Source organism: Euleptes europaea, chromosome 20 (genome assembly GCF_029931775.1).
Source record: "Euleptes europaea isolate rEulEur1 chromosome 20, rEulEur1.hap1, whole genome shotgun sequence".
Taxonomy (NCBI): Eukaryota; Metazoa; Chordata; class Lepidosauria; order Squamata; family Sphaerodactylidae; genus Euleptes; species Euleptes europaea.
The window spans coordinates 338,944-357,399 of NC_079331.1; the positions used below are offsets into that span (position 1 = coordinate 338,944).

An 18,456-nucleotide genomic window follows, 5' to 3' on the forward strand; every position below is an offset into this window, starting at 1 on the left:
CTCCGACGGAGGATTCTGCACAGTTAAATCACGCCAAGGGCACCGTCCGGATTAGGCTCAAAAGGATGATGCCAGGGTGAGGAAGCCCGCAGGGGGAAACAAAAGGGGGAAACAAAGGGCTCCGTGCATGCAGCAGCCCCTCAGGGGACACAGAATGAGCTGGTGCAAAGCGGCTGTTCTGAGACCCTCGAACAATCCCCTCCCCAGGTACGCACAGGGCTCGGCAGGGGCTCCCTGCACCAGGCACACATATGCTGGCTCTCCCCAAAGGACTGCTGTGGTCACATTCAGTCCAGCTGTTGATGGGTACCTCCGATGTGCTGGACTGAGTGAGGTCAGCTGAGCTAAAACTGAAGAACGCCCCGTCTGCGCTCCCCCGGGAACCCTGCACCCCCGCCCCCGCATTGCTAACCAATTTTCAAAAACAGAGGTAGAAAAATAAAAGCACAGAACTTTCTATAAGACATTATAATTAATTATATTCCATAGCGCTGCTGTGGTACTTATCTTAAAATAAAAAAATATATCAATTGTCAGTTGCATTCCCCCCCCCCCCAGAAACGAATCAGTTTAAAACTGTGCCCCTCGGGCCAGTTCTGCGTCCCTCTGAGGTCTGGGCCCTAGGCGGCCACCTGGTTCGCCTAAGGGTAGCGCTGGCCCTGGTCACACTGGCTGCCTTTGCATCCCATACTGGGCAATTTCCCAGTAATTTGGGGTTCAGGGGAACACGCAGAGGCGTCACTGGTATTCTGATCCTTTATTGCATTTTATTCGGTCTACAGCCCGCCCTTTCCTGGCAGCTGAGTCAGCCCTAGAAGCCTCCGGGTGGCTGCAACAGGCAGGGTTTCAAGCCCGCACTCTCTCTGCCTCGCCCACCTTGCAGGGTTGCTGTGAAGACACCAGTGGCGGAGAGAATGATGCCAGCCGCGTCAGGCCTCTTTTGGAGAGGAAACGAAGGGAGACCACAGAATCACAGAGGGCGGACGGGTCCACCAGGGTCATCTAGTCCAACCCCCCCTGCACAATGCAGGGAATACACAACTACCTCCCACACACACACCCAAGTGACCCCCCCCCCACTCCATGCCCAGAAGATGGATGCCCCCATGAGGCGCCCCTTCCGTGGCGGCTGGCCAAGGCTGCCTCCCGGGCCCCCTTGTGGCGGGACCCCCACTCCTCGGCCGGTGTGTGTGTGTGGGGGGGGAAGGGGGTGAAGGGGAGGGGTCTCTGGGCCCCTCCCTCCACGCCCACCCTCCACCGCGCGCCGGGCCGCCCGCCTCCCCACTAGGCCGCGCGGTTGCCTAGCAACGCCTCCTCGGCCTCGCAACATGGCGGCGGCGGCGGCGAGAGGAGGAGCAGGAGGAGGAGGGGGGGTGGACCCCTCTGCGGCCGCGGTGGGTGGGGGGAGGTGTGGGGGGGAGGGGGGAGGGGGAGGTGTGGGGGGGAGGGGGAGGTGTGGGGGGAGGGGGAGCTCCGACTCTGCCGGACACCACAACCACAACCACCACCCACCTCCCCTTCTCCCCCCCCCGCCGCAGGTGCCGGCCCCCCCCGCCAGGAGCAGCCCCGCCGCCGCCGCCCCCACCGCCCCCACCGCCGACTTCCTGGCCAAGGAGCGGGAGTACAAGTAAGGCCCGTCCCCCCCCGCCCACGACAGCCCCGCGGGGTAGGCCGGCGCCGCGGGGCCCCGGCGTGGGCCTGGCGCTGACCCTCCCCCCCTCCCTTGCAGGCGCCTCAACGCCCAGCTGCAGGCCCAGACCAAGGCGCTCGTGCGGCAGGCCGAGCGGGTCCTGGTGAGTGGGGTGGGGGGTGGGGACCGGGCCCCCCTTAGCCTGACCCGCAGGACCAGCCCTTTCCCTTACCTGCAGGGGGGGAGGGGAGGGGGCTGTGCTGGGCCTGCAGGAGGTCCCAGGCTCCATCCCCAGGGGCCACCGGGCAGGGAGGGGAGGGGAAAGACCCTTTTCTGCCTGAGACCCTGGAGGGCCATGGGCAGGGGGGCCGGGGCTCCCTTTGTAGAGCCTCTGCTGGGCGTGCAGGAGGGGCATCCCCAGGGGCATCGCCCTTTAAAATAAAGAGAAAGACCTCCGCCTGAGACCCTGGAGAGCCGCTGCCAGTCTGAGCAGACCATACTGACTTCGATGGACCAAGGGAGTGGGGGGGGGTCTGGTTCAGTATCAGGCAGCTTCTTATGTGTCCAATGGTCTGCCTAGAGATTGTTTGGGGAGGGGCATTGGCTCAGTTTGTAGAGCCTCTGTTGGGCGCGCGGAAGGCCCCAGGTTCGATCCCCAGCGGTGGCGCCAAGGGACGAGGCAACTAGGTGATGGGAAAGACCTTTCTCTACCTGAGACCCTGGAGAGCCGCTGTTGATCTGAGCAGACAATATTGACTTTTCTGGACCCGGCGGGGGGGGGGGTCTGATTCAGTATGAGGCAGCTTCAGGTGTTCATGTGCCACAGAAGCCACTGGTTTCTGTGCTTCTATGGACCACCACCAAGATGTCTGTGAGGGCAGCCAAGTTGAGCTTGCCCAGAAGGGAGAGAGTCTTTCCCAGTCATGCAGAGTCTTATTCTTCCCTCCTTCCAGAGAGATCAACACGAAGTGCTGTCCAGGCCGATCTCTGCCCAGCTCCAGCAGGTGGATGAAGAGACGAAACCTCCGAGGTCAGTGGCTGGCCCGGTCCGGCCGTCTTGAGCAGCGGAGACCTTTCTGGATGGAGGGGGTGGGGAGCATTAGATTTCTCTTTAACCGAATCCGGGTTATGCCGCTTGAGAGCAAGCGCCAAGGCACAGCTTTGCCTCACGCCAAGTCACCAGGCACTGTCACAGGTGGCAGGGCACACTCCTTTTGTGCGGTGAGTGAGATCCTGGCCTCCCTCTGTGCCCTTCTCCTTCAGGGAAAAGCTCCTTGGAACACCATGGCCAGGCGGAGCGTCTGGCTCTGCCTGTGCGCTGGAGCCAGAGCCCCTCCTGCCTTCCCTTCCTGGAGCACGCGGCCGTGTGCAAGTTGTACAGACCTGCTCAGGGTGCCTGAAGTGTTGTGAGGCTGGCTCACAAGGCATCCGGGTCAGTCACCTGCCAGGAAATGCCCCAGCCTCAGTTGGTGTCGTTTCCAGTGACAGTGGCAACCGGGCTTCCAAGTTTCCCCCTTAGCCCCTCTTTCTTCCCTCTAAGTATTCTCCCCCACTGAGTCCTCAGACTAGCAGACAGAAGAACAATGCCAGTACATAAAAGGGGACCTGCTGCATTCCACACATCCCTTGACATTTGGGAAGGTTAAAAATATCCGGCTTTTGCCATCCGAAACTGGCGCTGAAACCAAGGAAGATCCTCCTGCTCAGTTCTAAGCAGCAGAGGAAGAAGTACTTGCCGGGGTGTTTCTCCTCAGGTGGGCGTCTGCTGTAGATTGTCCTTTTTGCTGCAAGAAAGTCTGCGGCAGCTTTTTTACAGACAGAGGCCCAGGTGGGAGGTGTGCGGAAGCCGCTCAGGGTGGCAGGTCAGGGCTCCTTAGCCAATCCAGTCTGTGACTGGGGAGGCCCAGAGGTAAGATCTGGCGGGTGAGTGTTGGCAGTCTCACTCAGTTGAAAGAGCCTTGAGTAGATTAAGGATGCGAGTGTTGATTAATAAATTAAACCTGCAGATATTTGAATATTAAATCAAGCTGTAGCCTTGACAAGAAAGCATGCCCTGTTTTTGGATCATGCAAGTTTGTGTTCGAGGGGATATTCCCTCCTGTGTAATGGAAGGTGGGGGGGGGACAGCCCCCTTCTAAGTGGCATTTCCTGGCTATAGATTTTGTTGGTATTTACAATTAAAATAAAATACAATACAAATACAAATTCCTTAAAAATCTGCCTGGTTAATACTATCGAAATAGTCTGATAGGTCCTGCCTTAGTTACTATGATGAATGTTAACGAGTAAACAAAGAGTATTTTCAGTCATTCAAGAGACTAAGGCTTGAGAAAGTGGACATTTGTTTAAATTAACCCATTGGAAGCCAAGCGGTCAGTCAGCCAAGCAACTGGACATCAGGTCGCTCCCTCTAGTGGCCAGCAGGAAGAATGCCCGATTCCTCTTCCGACTTTCCTGGCTTCCACTAGGAAAACTAAAGCAGGGAGGGATTGGAAAGGCAGCTCTGGATGAGGCCCTGCCTGCCGCTGAGCGGACCTCATACGGGCGCCACATTTCCCGCTCTTGGGCAGAGGCAGAGGCCAGGGTTCCGAACTGGAGAGACCAAAGAACTGGACCCTGCCCAAGGTGTGATCGCGTGTTTGGTGATGCGGTGGGACCCCTGCCCCTATTCAATAGGGGGACAAGGAAAAAAACCAGACTTCAGTAAGAGAGGAGAGGGATCCTGCATACACACGGGACACGGAACCAGCAGGTGGGCAGGAGGCTGCCGGCGTTGGGGCTCTGTGCGAGTTGTCTTCTGCCATGGATACTCCAGCTGTCCCTTCAAGCCGGGGGGGGGGGGGAGACACTCCGCGGTTTCCTTTCACCAACCCAGCAACTCCATGCAGCTTTTCAGGGCATGGCTGGGGTGGAGCAGGCCATACCGAGGGCCCTGGGGATCTGCCGCCTCACTCATTGTCAGGGGCCAAGGAGGGCAAAGGTCAGCAGGGGAGGGTTGGAAGAACAGGAGAACGCAGTCAAGGAAGGCCGTCTGCCCTGGGGCTCAAGCCAGGGGGGCCTGGACTCCGTGCACATCCGGACCAGCGGGCAGACCGAGTGCCCTCTCTGCACTCCCACCTGTCTTCCTGGTGCTGGGCGAGGTAAGGAGGCCCTCTCCTGAAACCACCTTTCCTCTGAATTCTGTAGAGGGGGTGGGGGGATCATTTCTCTCTCAAAGAAAAATCTATGAAAAGGATTGAAGAAACTCCATAGCTTTTTGGAGGTCTATACTTTTCTACTTTTCAATATTGCTTTTATTTTTTAAAATGAAGCCTGTCCTGCCATTGTTTCTCTTTCACCAGAGATCTGCATTCCCCCGAATTGCCAGCTCTTCGGCATGCCCACAACAAGGTACTGAAAGGGGATTAGCTTTGGCGCTCTCCGCTCTAAGAGGTTGCCGGGTATCTTTAGATGCTAATATGGGTTTATTTATGCGAGTCCAGCAAGGGCCTTCTCCGCCCTCCCGCATGAATCCAGGGCCAGCCGTTGACACCTGCTGAGCCAAGGCCTGGGGTGGAGCAGTAGGGGTGATGGCCCCTGGCTGCCTTGGGAGCGTTGCACAAGGGAAGCAGAGGAGGATTTCACACAGGGTGGATGCCAGGAAGTCTTGTTCTTTGCAGGGAATGCTTGGCACTGTCTTCAGCCAGACTCTGAACTGTCCCATTTTTATCCTCTTGGTGACCCTCGGAGGTTGGCTGAGGGGACTAACCCAGGTTTCCCCAACCAAGTGCATCACTGCCCCCTGCGTGCAGGGAGAAGGGGCAGACATCCCACTTTTGAGTGCCCTGCAGGAATCTGGGGGAGGGAAATGGGCAGAGAGGCAGTGGAAGAAATGAAAGCATTTTGTGAACTTCCTTTTTAGCCAGCAAACAAGAAGAAATCTGGCTCTGCTGCTGCAGCTCGGCTGAGGAGCCAGTCCAGCACAAAGGGAACCGGAACTGTATCGAGGTACGGTGGGTGGGGTGGGCAGGGCTCAGGCTCCTTTGCATGGCCCCCGCCAATTTGGGCACCTGGGCAACCCCCTCTGCGATCCTCTGCCATTGGATGCTTGGCCAGAACAAGGACAGGGTGGTCACTGGATTAACACCCCCCACACACACACACACATTTGAGAAAGGGCTGCCTTTCAAGGGTCCAGCAATGACCCAGCAGTCCTCCTTGTTGTGTCTTCTGTTCTCTGGGCTGCCTGTGTCCTTCCAGTGCCAAGTCAGGGCCACGCACGGTCCAGAGCGCAGCTGACGTGGCGGTGCCAGACTTCTCTCTGGCGAAGACCATTAGCAAGATTGAAGGGAAGCTGGAAGAAGGAGCCTGGCCGGAACTCGAAGAGGATGCCTTCCTCGGTGCGGGAAGTGAAATCGGAGCAGGTAGGACCGCTTCCACTGCCTTCTCCCGAGCCCTCCAGGTTCCCTTCTTCCCAGAGCTATAGAAAACTCAGGGAACCATGAAAGGAACGAGGCCAGCGCTGTCTTGCAGGGCAGACCAGGAGCCTGGTCTCAGTTCTTCCCCATTTCAGATGTGTCCCCTTTAGCCTTTCTCTAGGGCAGGAGGGGGTGAAGCCAGCAACGGGATGTGTGTTGCAGAGCCTTAACTGGTCGCCAACCAGTGGCCACACTTGAGCAGCTGGAGAGGGGACTGGTTGGCGCAGTGACGCTCGACAGGGAATGCCTTGGGAAGCCGCTCCTGCAGCACCCCTTCTGGTCTGGGAGCCCCTTTGGCTCACTTCTCAAACTGCAAAGGGAACGAGATGTCCTAGCCCCACTGCCGCAGAGTCGATAAGCATGCCTGTTCTACAGTTAGATGCTTGAGACAGTCAGCACATATGAGCCTTAAATGAAATAACTGGACATTCGCAGAGGCCCAGATCCGGTTTCTAAAGGCAAAACTGCGTGTTATGCAAGAGGAGCTGGACAACCTCGGACGGGAGTGCAGTCACAAGGTAAGAGCAGAGATACTTCCTGCCCCCCAGTGTGGGGCTGCAAGAGGCAGGCGGCTACCGAAAGACTGGGGTTTTCCCCTCGGCTGCTTCCCCCCCCCCCATGGAACATCAGTACTCTGACGTGTGGGATGGACGCTTCCCTCCCTCAAAGCACCCCCGTGCTCCCTCTTGGCTTGCAGGATGACGAGAGCCAGGATTTAAACCTCCGGCTTAAGGAGGCTGAAGAGGCCCATGGGAAGCTGCAGAGAACGTCAAGCACCCAGCAGGCTCAGCTAGAGAAGTACAAGCGGTTGGCGGAGGAAGCCAACCAGCGAGCAGAAGGCCTGCAGCAGCAGGTCTCAGGTCTAGAGAAGGTGAGGGCCCACTTGGGGCGCTTGGCTCAGGCAGTCACCCGACAGCTGTGGCCCTGCAGGTGCGAGAAGGGGTGGGCTGGAAGGTGAAGGCAGCTCTGCTTCCCCAGCGGTGCTGATGGGCCGGGCAGCTGCCTTCTCCTCCATAGGTGCTCGGAGGGTGTGAGGGCCAGGCAGGGATGTGTCCGGGGAGGAAAATGTCCTCTCCCACTGGGGCAAAGGGCACGTGCCAAGCAGCCTCCAGCTGCCCCCTGGGTGGTCGGAAGGGAGCCCCTGGCCAGAACCTGGTTTATTTTGCCCAACAGGCGTCTGCGTGTGGGGAGGGGGGCTAAGGAGGGGAGTGGAGCACCGTGACCCGATTGGCTCTCTCCCTAAGCTGAGGCCAAAGGAGAACACTCCGTCCCCCTGGCCAGGGGCTTCTTGGCCTCTCCAGCGCATGCAGCTCTTCCTCACAGGCCCACGTGACCAGGGAGCTGGAGCCAACAGAGTTGCCCCACGGCCTGTGAAGCTGCAGGATGGAGGGCAGGGGGGGGGGGACAGCCTGGTTTCTTTCCTGCTTGTGGGCACTGCCCCTGCAGCAAGTGAGGAGGAGTTCTGGGAGCTCCATTAGTGCCAACCTGGAAGAGAGGCAGGGGGCCACTGCCGGGCCCATCGTCCCAGTCCGGCTTCTCGAGCGTCGCAGTCTGACCCCCTTCTCTGTCCACTTGGCTGATTGTGCAGGAGTCGGAGACACTCAAGCGGGCCCAAAAGCAGGCCTCGGCCAGCCAGAGCAGCATGGAAGTGCGCCTGAACCGGGCCCTGGAGGAAGCGGAGAGAGCCAAACTGGAGGTGATCAAGCTGAGACAAGGCAACAAGGTATGCTCAGGGCCGGCACCAGCCACAGTTGCGGGGAAGAGGCCTCAGCCTGTGTCTCCTCCCTCCAACAAATGGGGGGGGGGCATATGTGGCACGCCCACCTCCCTTTTCCCTCCCAGGAGGTGGGCCGCCTGAGAGCGACCAGAGGCTGTTCTGTGAGCTTTAGGGCTAGACCAAGACTGGAGCTCCAGGCGACGTCTGCTGCTCTTGCCACGAGTCTCTCTGTCCACCTGTGTGTGCGCCACCCATTGAGTTCAGGCTAGAATGTGAAACTTGTGCAGACAAATCTCAAGTTGGCAGAATACCAGGCGGTTCCTCTCCAGAAGCTCTTCTGGTGGGCCTGAAAGACCCTCACATTGCTCCTTTTTCCCCCAGCTGGTTATCTGGACTAACTCTGTCAGCCAGGGCATCAGCTGGGTTCCCTTCCGGGCACCACGTCTGCAGGAAGCCACTTGCAGAGAGGCAGAGCGTGGCTGGGCCCCGCTTTTGGGCCCTCCGGAGGGGGGGGCTGGTGGAAGGCCGGGTCTCCTGCCTCCCAGCCCGCTTTTCTTTTTTCCTTCTCCACTAGGATCTGGTCAACCAAGAGCACAAAAAGCTTGAAGAACTGAGGGTGGAAAAGAAGAGGCTCGAAAAACAAAAAGGAGAACTGATGTCTGCTTTCATTAAACAGTTGAAATTAATAGACATTTTAAAGAGGCAAAAGGCAAGTTACCCTCAGCAACCAGCAGCCTGAAATGAACTAAATTAAAGTTGGAGGGTTGTTGTTTTTTACCAGCAAATGCAGGCTGCAGCTTCCACGGTCCTCTCATGACTGTTCTGAACTGACCCAGTTATGAAGGAGAGGCCCGTTCGATATACACTGGAGACCTGCTCCACCAGCAAGCCCCCTCCCCCAGTCCAGCAGGGATCCTGTCCTGTGATCTGGTCTTGCAGGAATGGCTCCTTCCTGAACGAGGGACATTGCTTGGCCTGCCAAAAGCCCCAGGTTCAGTCCCCAGTAGCATCTCCAGCGGAAAGGAGCCCTGTTTGAGGGGGACCGGCTTTCTCTTCCGAGGCCTCCTTTGCTATCTTAGGACATTCAAGTCTCGGTGTGAATTTCTGTTTGAAGTAACACAGCAGAGGAGCAACGAAACCCCTTCAGGAGGCAAACCCCAGTTCTGTGTGGAATAGCACAGAGAGGAGTCCCAGCAGACAGGGTGCCCCTGCCTGGCAGATTCCACTTGGGGAAACACACGCAGCAGACTGCAGTGCTGTGCCACCAGGCCAGAGCTGTGAAGCCAGGTGCCCTGTTGGGAATGGGGGTCAGATGTTTGCAGCCCTTCTTGCCTGCCACTGGCTTTCTTAGGGCAGGGGAGGAGGGGACTCTCATCCAAGGTGAGAGGCTTCCTCTCATGGATGCTTAGTCTGACCTTGTTAAATTCTTTTCTTTTTCCTAGATGCACATCGAAGCTGCAAAGATGCTTTCGTTCACTGAAGAGGAGTTCATGAAAGCCCTTGAATGGGGGAATTCCTAACTCCCGAAGCACAGACTGGAAGATGTATGTGGGGGGTGTGTGTTCTGAGAAAACACCTTTTTGGAGGAATCAATTAAATGTGCAGTTTTCTATAAAAAAAGGTGTCTCTTACTCGGCTTGGTCTCTCTTCCCTTCACATCAGCAGCTAGCTGAGGAGCTCTCCTGCCTTCTTAAAGTGACCGGCATTTATCTGCAGCCTCTACAATTGTTTAGGACTCATGTGTGTGAGAGCTCAGGCTATGCTACCAGTCCAACCCCCACCCCGGCCCTCCTGCAGGGCCTATCCTCCACCTGGCTCTAGAGCACCTCCCAGTGGACAACAGGAGAAGGGGCCCTTGCTTCAGAGCAAGCCTCCGTCCTCCACTGCAGGGTCACTGAGTAAAGTTTTCTGCCACTTAATGGGACACAAAACACTCTGCCTACACAGACTCTGTAGAAGCATTTTTAATGCAAACCGCCGTCCAACTCATCTTTCCAGCCCCCTCTGTTTCCCGAGTCAAGATACAGCCAAAGATCGCTTTCCAGAGGGAGCGTAAAGTATAAACTGGAATGAACTCTCCCTCTAGAAGGGGAAAGAGACAGGCTCACACTTGGACAGCGCCTGCCTAAGCAGCTCCCGCCTGCCAGGCCACGGGAGCCACGGCTATCGGGAAGAAGCAGATTCACCTTCGTTTTCTTCTGTAAGCCCATCATTTTTTCTCTTCTGATAAAGTTGCCGAAACTCTTCTCCGAGCATGTCGACATCTTGCTCATCTTTAAGAACTCCCTGGAGGCACACACAAAGGACGGGAGGGGGAGAGAGGAGAATTAGTGACCCAGAAAGGACACAGGTCCGCTTGTGGAATTCTTGCCGCTCTGTCTTCTGCTAAAGCTTCCGAACAGTGGAGAAGCCCCCACCTGCATCTAGGGATCATCTAAGAGCAGCTGTCCTCAGCCTTACACGTTTCCTTCTACCACCAGGTGCAGAGGGTGGTTAATGGCCACACCCCCATCGCCACAGTTCAGGGGTGGGGGGTGCCTGTCGTTTAGAAGAACCAGCGGTTGGGAATGGGTCCTGCCTCAAATTATGAGGCCAGTCTCCATGGCAGAGCCCCCACAGCCTGCGTCCCACTTACTCGGGGAAGGTACCCCAGCAGTTTGACAGCGTGTTCTTGAAGCAGCTTGCGGCGCTCTTCTTCAACGATGGCCTTCACGGCTTCCGCCCGCCTCTCTTCCAGCTGCCTCTCTTCCAGTTCACGCTTCTGCCCAAAAGATAAGGACTTTCATATGTCTCCTCACCGACAGCCTTCCAAAATGGAAGAGCAGAGTTCCAGTTGCCCTCATTCACACACACACAAGCTATTCCTGCCGCTTGCTCTAGGGTGCTAAGCCTCCACTTGGCTACTGCCTGTGCCTGAGCTTAACATAACCCACAATGCCTACATCTGTTTCTACCAAAATTGATGTTTTTGCAGACATTGGGCAAGTTCCTTTTCAGCACGGCACTCAGACCCCTGGAGGGTCCGTTTGGGAGGGGCCCCCGTCCGGTATGCGGAACGTGGTGCTGGACGGCTCGTTTGGGTGGGCTTGAAAGTCCGGCCCGCTGCCAGGCTGGACAGGGCCGGCTCACCTTGTCTGCCAGGAACTGCTTGCGCCGGTCTTCGATCAGCTGCTGCACGGCCCTATGGTGCTCCAGCTGCTTCATCCTTCGCTTCTGGGCGTTCATCTGCTCGATCCGGTCGTCCTCCGCGAACTTGGCCAGCATGGCCCGGCAGAAGGCCTCCTCCTCCTCCTTCATGGCTTGCTGCAGCACCTCCCGCACAGCCAGCTGCTCTTCGTAGGAGCGCCGCAGCTCCAGGCGCTGCCGGATTTTCTTCTCCATCTCTTCCTGCAGGAGACAAGAGCCGTGTGCCGCTGCCGGCCGAGTGCTAACAGGCCACCTCCCGCATACCGATGTGCCCACCGTTGCGCTAACTGTGGGACGGTGCCACGGCTGGGGCCCAGGGCACAAAAGAGGCAAAGGGCAAAGCTTCGGCATCCGGCCAACACCCGAGGGGGTGGAAGGGCCCTTCCAGAGGACCCCACTGCTTCTTTACCCCAGTCTGGTCTGGGGAGATGGGAGGGCCGAAAGACCAGCTGCTGAGGCTGAAGGCTGCCCTGTACAGGCACACGGAGGAGAGGGCCGGAGAAAGGCCCCCTTCTGCTCCCCTCCAAACAGTGAGGGGCCAGGCCTGCCTCCCTCCCACCCCCAGATTGCCACCTGCACAATAGGGCACGGTGACACAATGGCACAGGTCGAAACACCCCCAACTGGCAAGCAGGCTAAGGATGCCCCCCCACACTGGGGGTCCCAAAGGAACCCGGCGCCTCCTTGCCCCAGGGCTGCCGCACTGCGCCAAGCAGTCACACAGGAGGGGCGCGGGCTTTTCCCTCAACTGCAGAAGGCAGGCCGCTGCACCCCGGCCTGCTTGAAGTGGGCCCCTCACACCAAAGAGGGCTCATACCCATAGGGAGGGATGGGGAGTTGCCTTTGGCTGCTGCTTACAAGCCCCGCTGTTCAAATCAGGCCTCTTCCACGCCCGCTCACCCTTTCCTTTCTCCTGTCCGCTGCCGCCTGCTCCTCCAACGAGAGCTCCTCACGGACCTGCTCCAGCTCTTCTCGCTCCCGCCACTCTTTTTCCAGCTGATCCACCACCTGAAAGTGGAAGGACGGCAGTCAGGCTTGAGGGACTGGCCCATGGACCGGGGCTCGAGGCCAGGCCAGAGCGGAACCCCTACCATTTGGTGGAGCCTGCGCTTCTGCTCCTCATTCTCGTGGACTTGAACCATCCGCCTGTCTTCTCTTTGCTGCCACATGTTGGCAAAGGCCAAGATCTTCCTGTTCTCCTCCTCCATCTCCTCTTGCTCCCTCCTCCGCCGCAGGTCCTGATCCCGTTTAAACTCTTCTATGAAGCGCTGAGTCATCCTCTTTTTCTCTAACCTTTCCTGCCTTGCCCTGCAAGAGGTTTGAAAAGTTGACTTTGGGCATGCCCCCTAAATGCGCTGAAATGTTTATCAACCTGCCCAAAGGAGCTGCGTGGCTGCTCACCTCTCCTGGTGCTCCAAGCATTCCCGCCACCCCCTTCTAGAAAACAGGTGCCCTGTCCCAGACAGCTGTGTGCTAAGCCTGCGCCAGGCACAGATGCAGCAGCAGGAGGGTATTCCTCACCGCCCACTGGGGTGACTTTAGGGCGGGTTCGCACAGCAAAAGTCGCTTTACATTGTGCTTAAACAGTCCACGCCTTCACAAGTCAAGTTTTGGACCAACACACACACACCCCTATCTTGCTGTAACATTTCTGTTTAATTTACTGCTCTGTGAACGTTACCTTAAACCAAAGCCCGGGGGCGGGGGGACACACCCCAGAACCCCACCTGCCCCCTCAGTTCCTCCAAAGGGCTGGCTGGCAGTACAGCACGGGGGCTACCCTGCATGGCCCCTGCTGCTTTCGGGCAGAAGCCTCTGAGCCACAGAAGGCCCCAGGGTGGCATGAGCTTCCTGGTCCATCATCTGGGCACAAGTGGAGAGGGGCAGGTGCCCCTTGCCAGAAGGCCCTTCTCAGGCTGCTGCCTGAACCTCTCCTCCTGCCCCAGGTCAAACCTCCGAGACCCCTGTGGCGGCATCTAACAGCGGACTCCTGGCCAGGAACATGCTCCCCCCCGCCCCCAGGTGGCCCGCAGAGGCACAGCTGACCTTTCGTCTTCCTCGTAGATCTTCCTCACAATGTCGTCGATCAGGAGCTTGTCCCTGAGGAACTCCTCGTAGGCGGCCTGCTTCCGCATCTCGCCCTCCTCCAGCTGCTTCTCCAGCTCCTGCTGGTAAAAGACCTTCTCCTGATTCCGCCTTGTTTCAGCGGCGCTCTCCGCCTGCTCGGCTCTGTCCTGCTTCTCCTTCATGACCTTGGCCAGCTCTGCATCGCTTTTCTGCCATTACAACGGAAAAAAGAAAAGGGAAAAAAACTTATTCAGTTCCTCTGAACTCAAAGAGATGGAACACGCACACACGGGGCTACTCGCAAAGACTCCAAGAAGGGCAATCTCAAAGCACTGGCAGCACCACCAACACCACCTCAAAGAACGTATGGGTGTGGGTGTGTTTGCAAAACTGCTAGCTTCCTGCCAGCACATCAGCCACACAGAATTAAAGGAGGCAGAACTCATGGAAAGCTGAGTGACAGGAGAGCTCCGAAGAGCGAGGAGAGGGGCTACCTGAACAGAAGGAAGTCTTGAAGAATAGTCATGTCTCCTACAGGGATGCCACTGAACATTTTTAACTTTCACGTCTTTGAGCAGCTTGCGCCACTGGCTGTCATCTTGGACAGAAAGGCACAAGAGTGACTTAAATCCCGTTGAAGAGCCAGACCTGAATGCTCCATCAAGAAGCACACAGCTAGGCCCACATAACATCCAAAATCCAGAATGACAGCAGCATCACAAGGCAAGCATTCAGACTCAGACTACACAATAGGAAAGGGACGTTTTAACACATAACAACACACAACTGCATGAATTGCAGCAGTTCCCACCGGCCCGTGTTCCAAACAGGCAAGGCTTCGTCAGTCACGCCGGGGGGGGGGTGGGGGGGCATAGCTCAGTGGCACAGCATCTGCTTGGCATGCCAAAGGCCCCAAGTTCAGTCCCTGACGGCATCTCCCACTCAAAGGCTCAGATGGTAGGCCACAGGAAAGACCCTTCTCTGCCTGCAACCCTGGAGTGGCACTGCCAGTCTGAATGGGCAATACCAAAATTGACGGGCCCTCAGTCCGATTCAGTATAAGGCAGATTCACGTGTCTGCGTTTCTAAAAAACTCTGCACTTTCCAAAAAGGTGCTGCAACCAAACGGAAGAAGATCACTTAACAAGCCCTGGGAAGGACATCCAAGACCCCAACAGCCACCGCCACCACGTTACCAATTGTTCATATTTCAGAGCGTCTTTTTCAGCGATCTGGGCGGCCCTTTCTTTGTTCATGTATGCAGATTTCAGTTTCCTCTCCAGCTCCCGAAGTTCAATACTAACAAAAAAGAAAGGGGAAAAAAGATGAACACCACACTGTCCTCACCGGTATCAGTGTGAGGAAGCAATTCCAAGAATGGCAGGGAAGGGGTGGTGGTGAGGGCTCTACACAAACCCCCCCTCCTCCCACTCCTTTGCCCCACTCCCAAAATGTTACACTCAGGCTGCAAACAGCAGAACTTTCAACCGTATCTTTCAGAGCACAGGAATGTCATTCAGAGCGTTTCCCGGACGGCTCCGAAGGAGGTACCTGCTCTCTCTTACTTGCTGCCTCATTTTCTCATCTTTCAGCTGCTCGTGCTTCAGCTTAGCCAACTCTGCAGCCAGCTTCTCTTCCTGCTGCAACTCCAGTTCTCGCAGCCTTTTATTCTCTTCTGACTGTGGGCAGAGCACAAGATTTGGCAAACCGGAACCGTACTTTAGAACGTCAAAGCAACAGTGTAAAAAAAAATCTGTCGGGGTAAATCTACCCTACCTATCTCCAGACTTGCTTGATAATTCAAGGTGCTGCCCCTGAAGGAACGGGGCAAGCTGTCCTAGAATAACCACCCTCGCCCTGTGGTCTGTGGCATGGAAATCACCTGCTGGGCTTCGAATGGAAACACGACGCTCAAGTCTGTCCTCTGTCATCACAGTTCTGTTTTGTGGGACAAGGGAAGGCCACATCATCACGTGCCAGAAATTATGCCGGGAGTTTTAAAGGGGTGCCAGTTTCTCCAGCAGCGTTAGAGCTTCCGGAGTTTAAGGAGAAAAGAGAGCTGCTGCTGCTTCTTTGGACTCAGAACTATTCTGAAGTCAGAACAGATGAGCTGACAAACCAGCAACCCAAAGGCAAGACTTCAGAATCTCCTAACACGAAACAAGATCTCCTAACATGAAACCTCTCCTGGAGGTTTTTAAGCAGAGGCTAGATGGCCATCTGTCAGCAGTGCTGATTCTAGGACCTTAGGCAGACGATGAGAGGGAGGGACATCTTGGCCACCTTCTGGGCATGGAGTAGGGGGTCACTGGTGTGTGTGTGTGGGGAGGTAGTTGTGAATTTCCTGCATTGTGCAGGGGGGTTGGACTAGATGACCCTGGTGGTCCCTTCCACCCTCTATGGTGTTATGGTTTCTATCTGCCGCTTGACCATTACTGGAACCCAAGGCACACTGTTCCTCGGGATGCTCCGTCTGGACCACCTGCTCTTGCAAGGAGCCTTGGGTGCCCCCCCACCCCACCCCCGCTCACCCTCTGGATGGCGTCCTCGAGGCGCTGCTCGTGCTCCTCCTCCTTCAGCAGCCGGGTGACGCGCTTGCGCTCCACGCGGTCCTCGGCCTCCCACATGACCTCCAGCTGGTGAATGCGCTGCACCTTCCGCTCATGCGCCTCCTCGGCCAGGCTCCGGAAATAGGCCTCATGCTGCTTGCGTTCCAGCTGCTGGGCCGGCGTCAGCTGCGGCCGACCCCCCTTGCGGGCCAGCGCCTGTGGAGAGACGGGGGCGGCGGCGGAAGGGGCCCAGTTGTCATGGGGCCTAGTGCATCCGAAGCCTCACAGGGCCCCTGCCCTGCCCACCTGTCAGAACCCCTGCCCTCGGCCACAGCCCTTGCCTGCCCTGCCACCCCCACCCATCACTGATGGGGAGGCAGGACTTGCGGCCACAAGGGGGAGCCCCCCCCCACTGGCCTCGGTGAGCTCCCAGGGAGGAGGAGGAGGAGGGGAGGAATGGGGAGGGGGCTGTGAGCTCAGTGGTGGAGCCTCTGCTTGGCATGCAGGAGGCCCCAGGTTCAGTCCCCAGTGGCATCTCCAGTTAAAGGGACGAGGCTGGTGGGTGATGTGAAAGACCCTTTTCTGCCGGAGACCCTGGAGAGCCGCTGGCCGGTCTGAGTAGACAAGACTGACTTTGATGGACCGAGGGGGGTGGGTGCGTGGGTGGGGGTCTAACTCAGCAGAAGGCAGCTTCATGGGTTCATTCTGCACCATGGAAGCTGGCTGGGTGACCCTGGGCCAGTTGCACACACTCAGGCTCACCTACATCACAGGGTTGTTGTGAAGATAAAACGGGGGAAGGGGAGAATGTCTGAGCAAGACCCTACTGGACTCGATGGACCGAGGTGGGGGTCTGATTCAGTATAAGGGCGGCTTCGTGTGTGTGTTCAATGGGGGCGGGCCGGGGCCCTCCTCCCGGGGGCTCTGGCGGCCAGGGCAGCGGCCGCCTTCAGGCCCTGACCGGCCACTGCTGGCGCTGACCCTGCGGCCGGCCCCCGGGGGGGGGAGGGAGGTGGCCAGTGCTGGCCTACCTCGCAGGGCTGTGGGTGGCAGGGAGGGGCAACAGCTCACCATCTTCGCCGGGAGCGCCGTGACGCCGCCTCTCCTCCCGCTCAAGCGCGCCGTTGCCCCGGCAACCGGGCCCCCAGCGCCACGTCCGGCGGAAGACCCGCCCCCTTCTTCCTCCCCGACGACTTGGCGGCGCCCCGATTGGCCCGGCCGGGCGACCGACTGAGCCACTCACGGAGACCGGGGAGGGGGAATGGACGCTCGGTCTCCAGGGCAACCACAGGACGGGCCGTACCATTCGGGGCTCCTGGCCGGGGGGAGGAGGCGTGGCTTCTCCGAGCGCCCCGCCGCGGACCTCCGCCCTGCAAGGTGGGAACAAAAGCTCCCTCCCTCCTGTGACAGCAAGAGGACTCGGTTGCACTTGGCGCCCCTGGCCTTAGGAGAGCCTCTGACTCCGCCACCCCCCCCCACTGGCCTACCTTGAAGGGCTGTCGCAAATAGCCACGCTGGTTGCCGGGAGGGGGGGCTCCCAAAGAGCCCGGCGCCTCTCATACGGAAGGGGCGGTGGTGTCCCCCTCCCCCCCCCGCCTTCCGAAGCCCCTGCAGCCCAGCAGGGCAAAGCAGACAGACCAGGGCGGGGGGGGGGCCCTGCTCGCCCCACACCCCCCAGCCCAGCAGCAGAAGGGGGGGGCACCTTGGCCGTCTTCTGGGCATGGAGTAGGGAGTCACTGGGGGTGTGGGGGGTGTAGTTGTGAATTCCCTGCATTGTGCGTGGGGGGGGGGGTTGGACTAGACGCTCGGTCTCCAGGGCAACCTGGTGGTCCCTGCCAACGGTTATGATTCTATGAGTAGAGGGAGGAGTTGGTTTTTAATATGCCAACTTTCTCTACCACTTAAGGGAGACTCAAACCGGCTTACAGTCACCTTCCCCTCCCCTCCCCACAACAGACACCCCCACAACAGGTGGGGCTGAGAGAGCCCTAAGAGAGCTGTGACTAGCCCAAGGTCACCCAGCTGGCTTCGTGTATAGGAGTGGGGAAACAAATCCAGTTCACCAGATTAGCCTCCGCCGCTCAAGTGGAGGAGTGGGGGAATCAAACCTGGTTCTCCAGATCAGAGTCCACCGCTCTTAACCACGACACCACGCTGGCTCTTGACCACCCTTCCTGGCAGATTGGAGGGAGCCCCCGTGGGTGCTGGGAGAATCCACCCCCGCCCAGGAAAGCCGTGCAACAGGTGGTGGGTGGGAGACACGGGAGTTCCCGGTGCTCATCTGGACAGCGGGGCTTGGGGACGGGAGAGGTGCACCTTAGCAGGCCTCCCCCCACCCTGGGCAATGCCAGCCCAGGCTCCCACCCCAGCCTTTGTTTGCCCTGAGTGGGTCACCTCAGCTGCATTTCAGGTCTTGATTTACCTGAAGGGCCCCCCACCTTCTCAGCCATCTTCCGTGGGTAGCCCCAGGCTTTCCAAGACGGTAGGAAACCGCTGCCTGGGCCGTGCGCATTCCTCAACTAACTTCAGCATCCAAGTCAACTTGGGGGCTTACCTTTTATTCAAAGATGCTTCTTCACCTGCTGCTCAGACTTCCCATCACCAACAGCATTCCCAATGCACAAGGGTAGCTTAAAAGAAGAGACCCTTCCAAATAATTCAGCACGGAACGGGGCCGCTAAATCTTTTGATAGAGGCAATGGCCCGGCCCGCAAATTGTTAACGGCAATGTGGTGTTTAGAAAAATATAAGTCCGCACACCACCCTGCAGATGAGAAGCGTGGAACTGAATTGCAAAGAGCCCCCAGATAAACCGTTCTGCCCCCTCTTCTCACCACCTCATGCCCTCGA

At 57.9% G+C, this 18,456-nt stretch overlaps 2 protein-coding genes across 2 annotated transcripts; one reads left to right on the forward strand and one right to left on the reverse strand.

Annotated features, from left to right (window-relative positions):
• The first annotated feature begins 1,328 nt into the window (after positions 1-1,328).
• On the forward strand, positions 1,329-9,324 carry TEX9 (testis expressed 9). The gene is made up of 12 exons (XM_056866016.1): positions 1,329-1,343; positions 1,539-1,627; positions 1,730-1,793; positions 2,584-2,660; positions 4,972-5,020; positions 5,532-5,617; positions 5,870-6,033; positions 6,523-6,605; positions 6,785-6,958; positions 7,676-7,810; positions 8,379-8,513; positions 9,247-9,324. Exons 1-12 carry the CDS (start codon positions 1,329-1,331, stop codon positions 9,322-9,324), a joined length of 1,149 nt encoding a protein of 382 aa, XP_056721994.1.
• Positions 9,325-9,952: 628 nt separating this feature from the next.
• MNS1 (meiosis specific nuclear structural 1) lies at positions 9,953-18,056 on the reverse strand. Its single transcript, XM_056866017.1, has 11 exons — positions 18,029-18,056; positions 16,678-16,844; positions 15,589-15,822; positions 14,609-14,736; positions 14,254-14,356; positions 13,037-13,266; positions 12,082-12,298; positions 11,891-11,998; positions 10,934-11,191; positions 10,440-10,565; positions 9,953-10,090 (listed from the first exon to the last, which is right to left on the reverse strand). The coding sequence occupies exons 1-11, from the start codon at positions 18,054-18,056 to the stop codon at positions 9,968-9,970; spliced, it is 1,722 nt and encodes a 573-aa protein (XP_056721995.1). The 3' UTR covers positions 9,953-9,967.
• Positions 18,057-18,456: the final 400 nt, after the last annotated feature.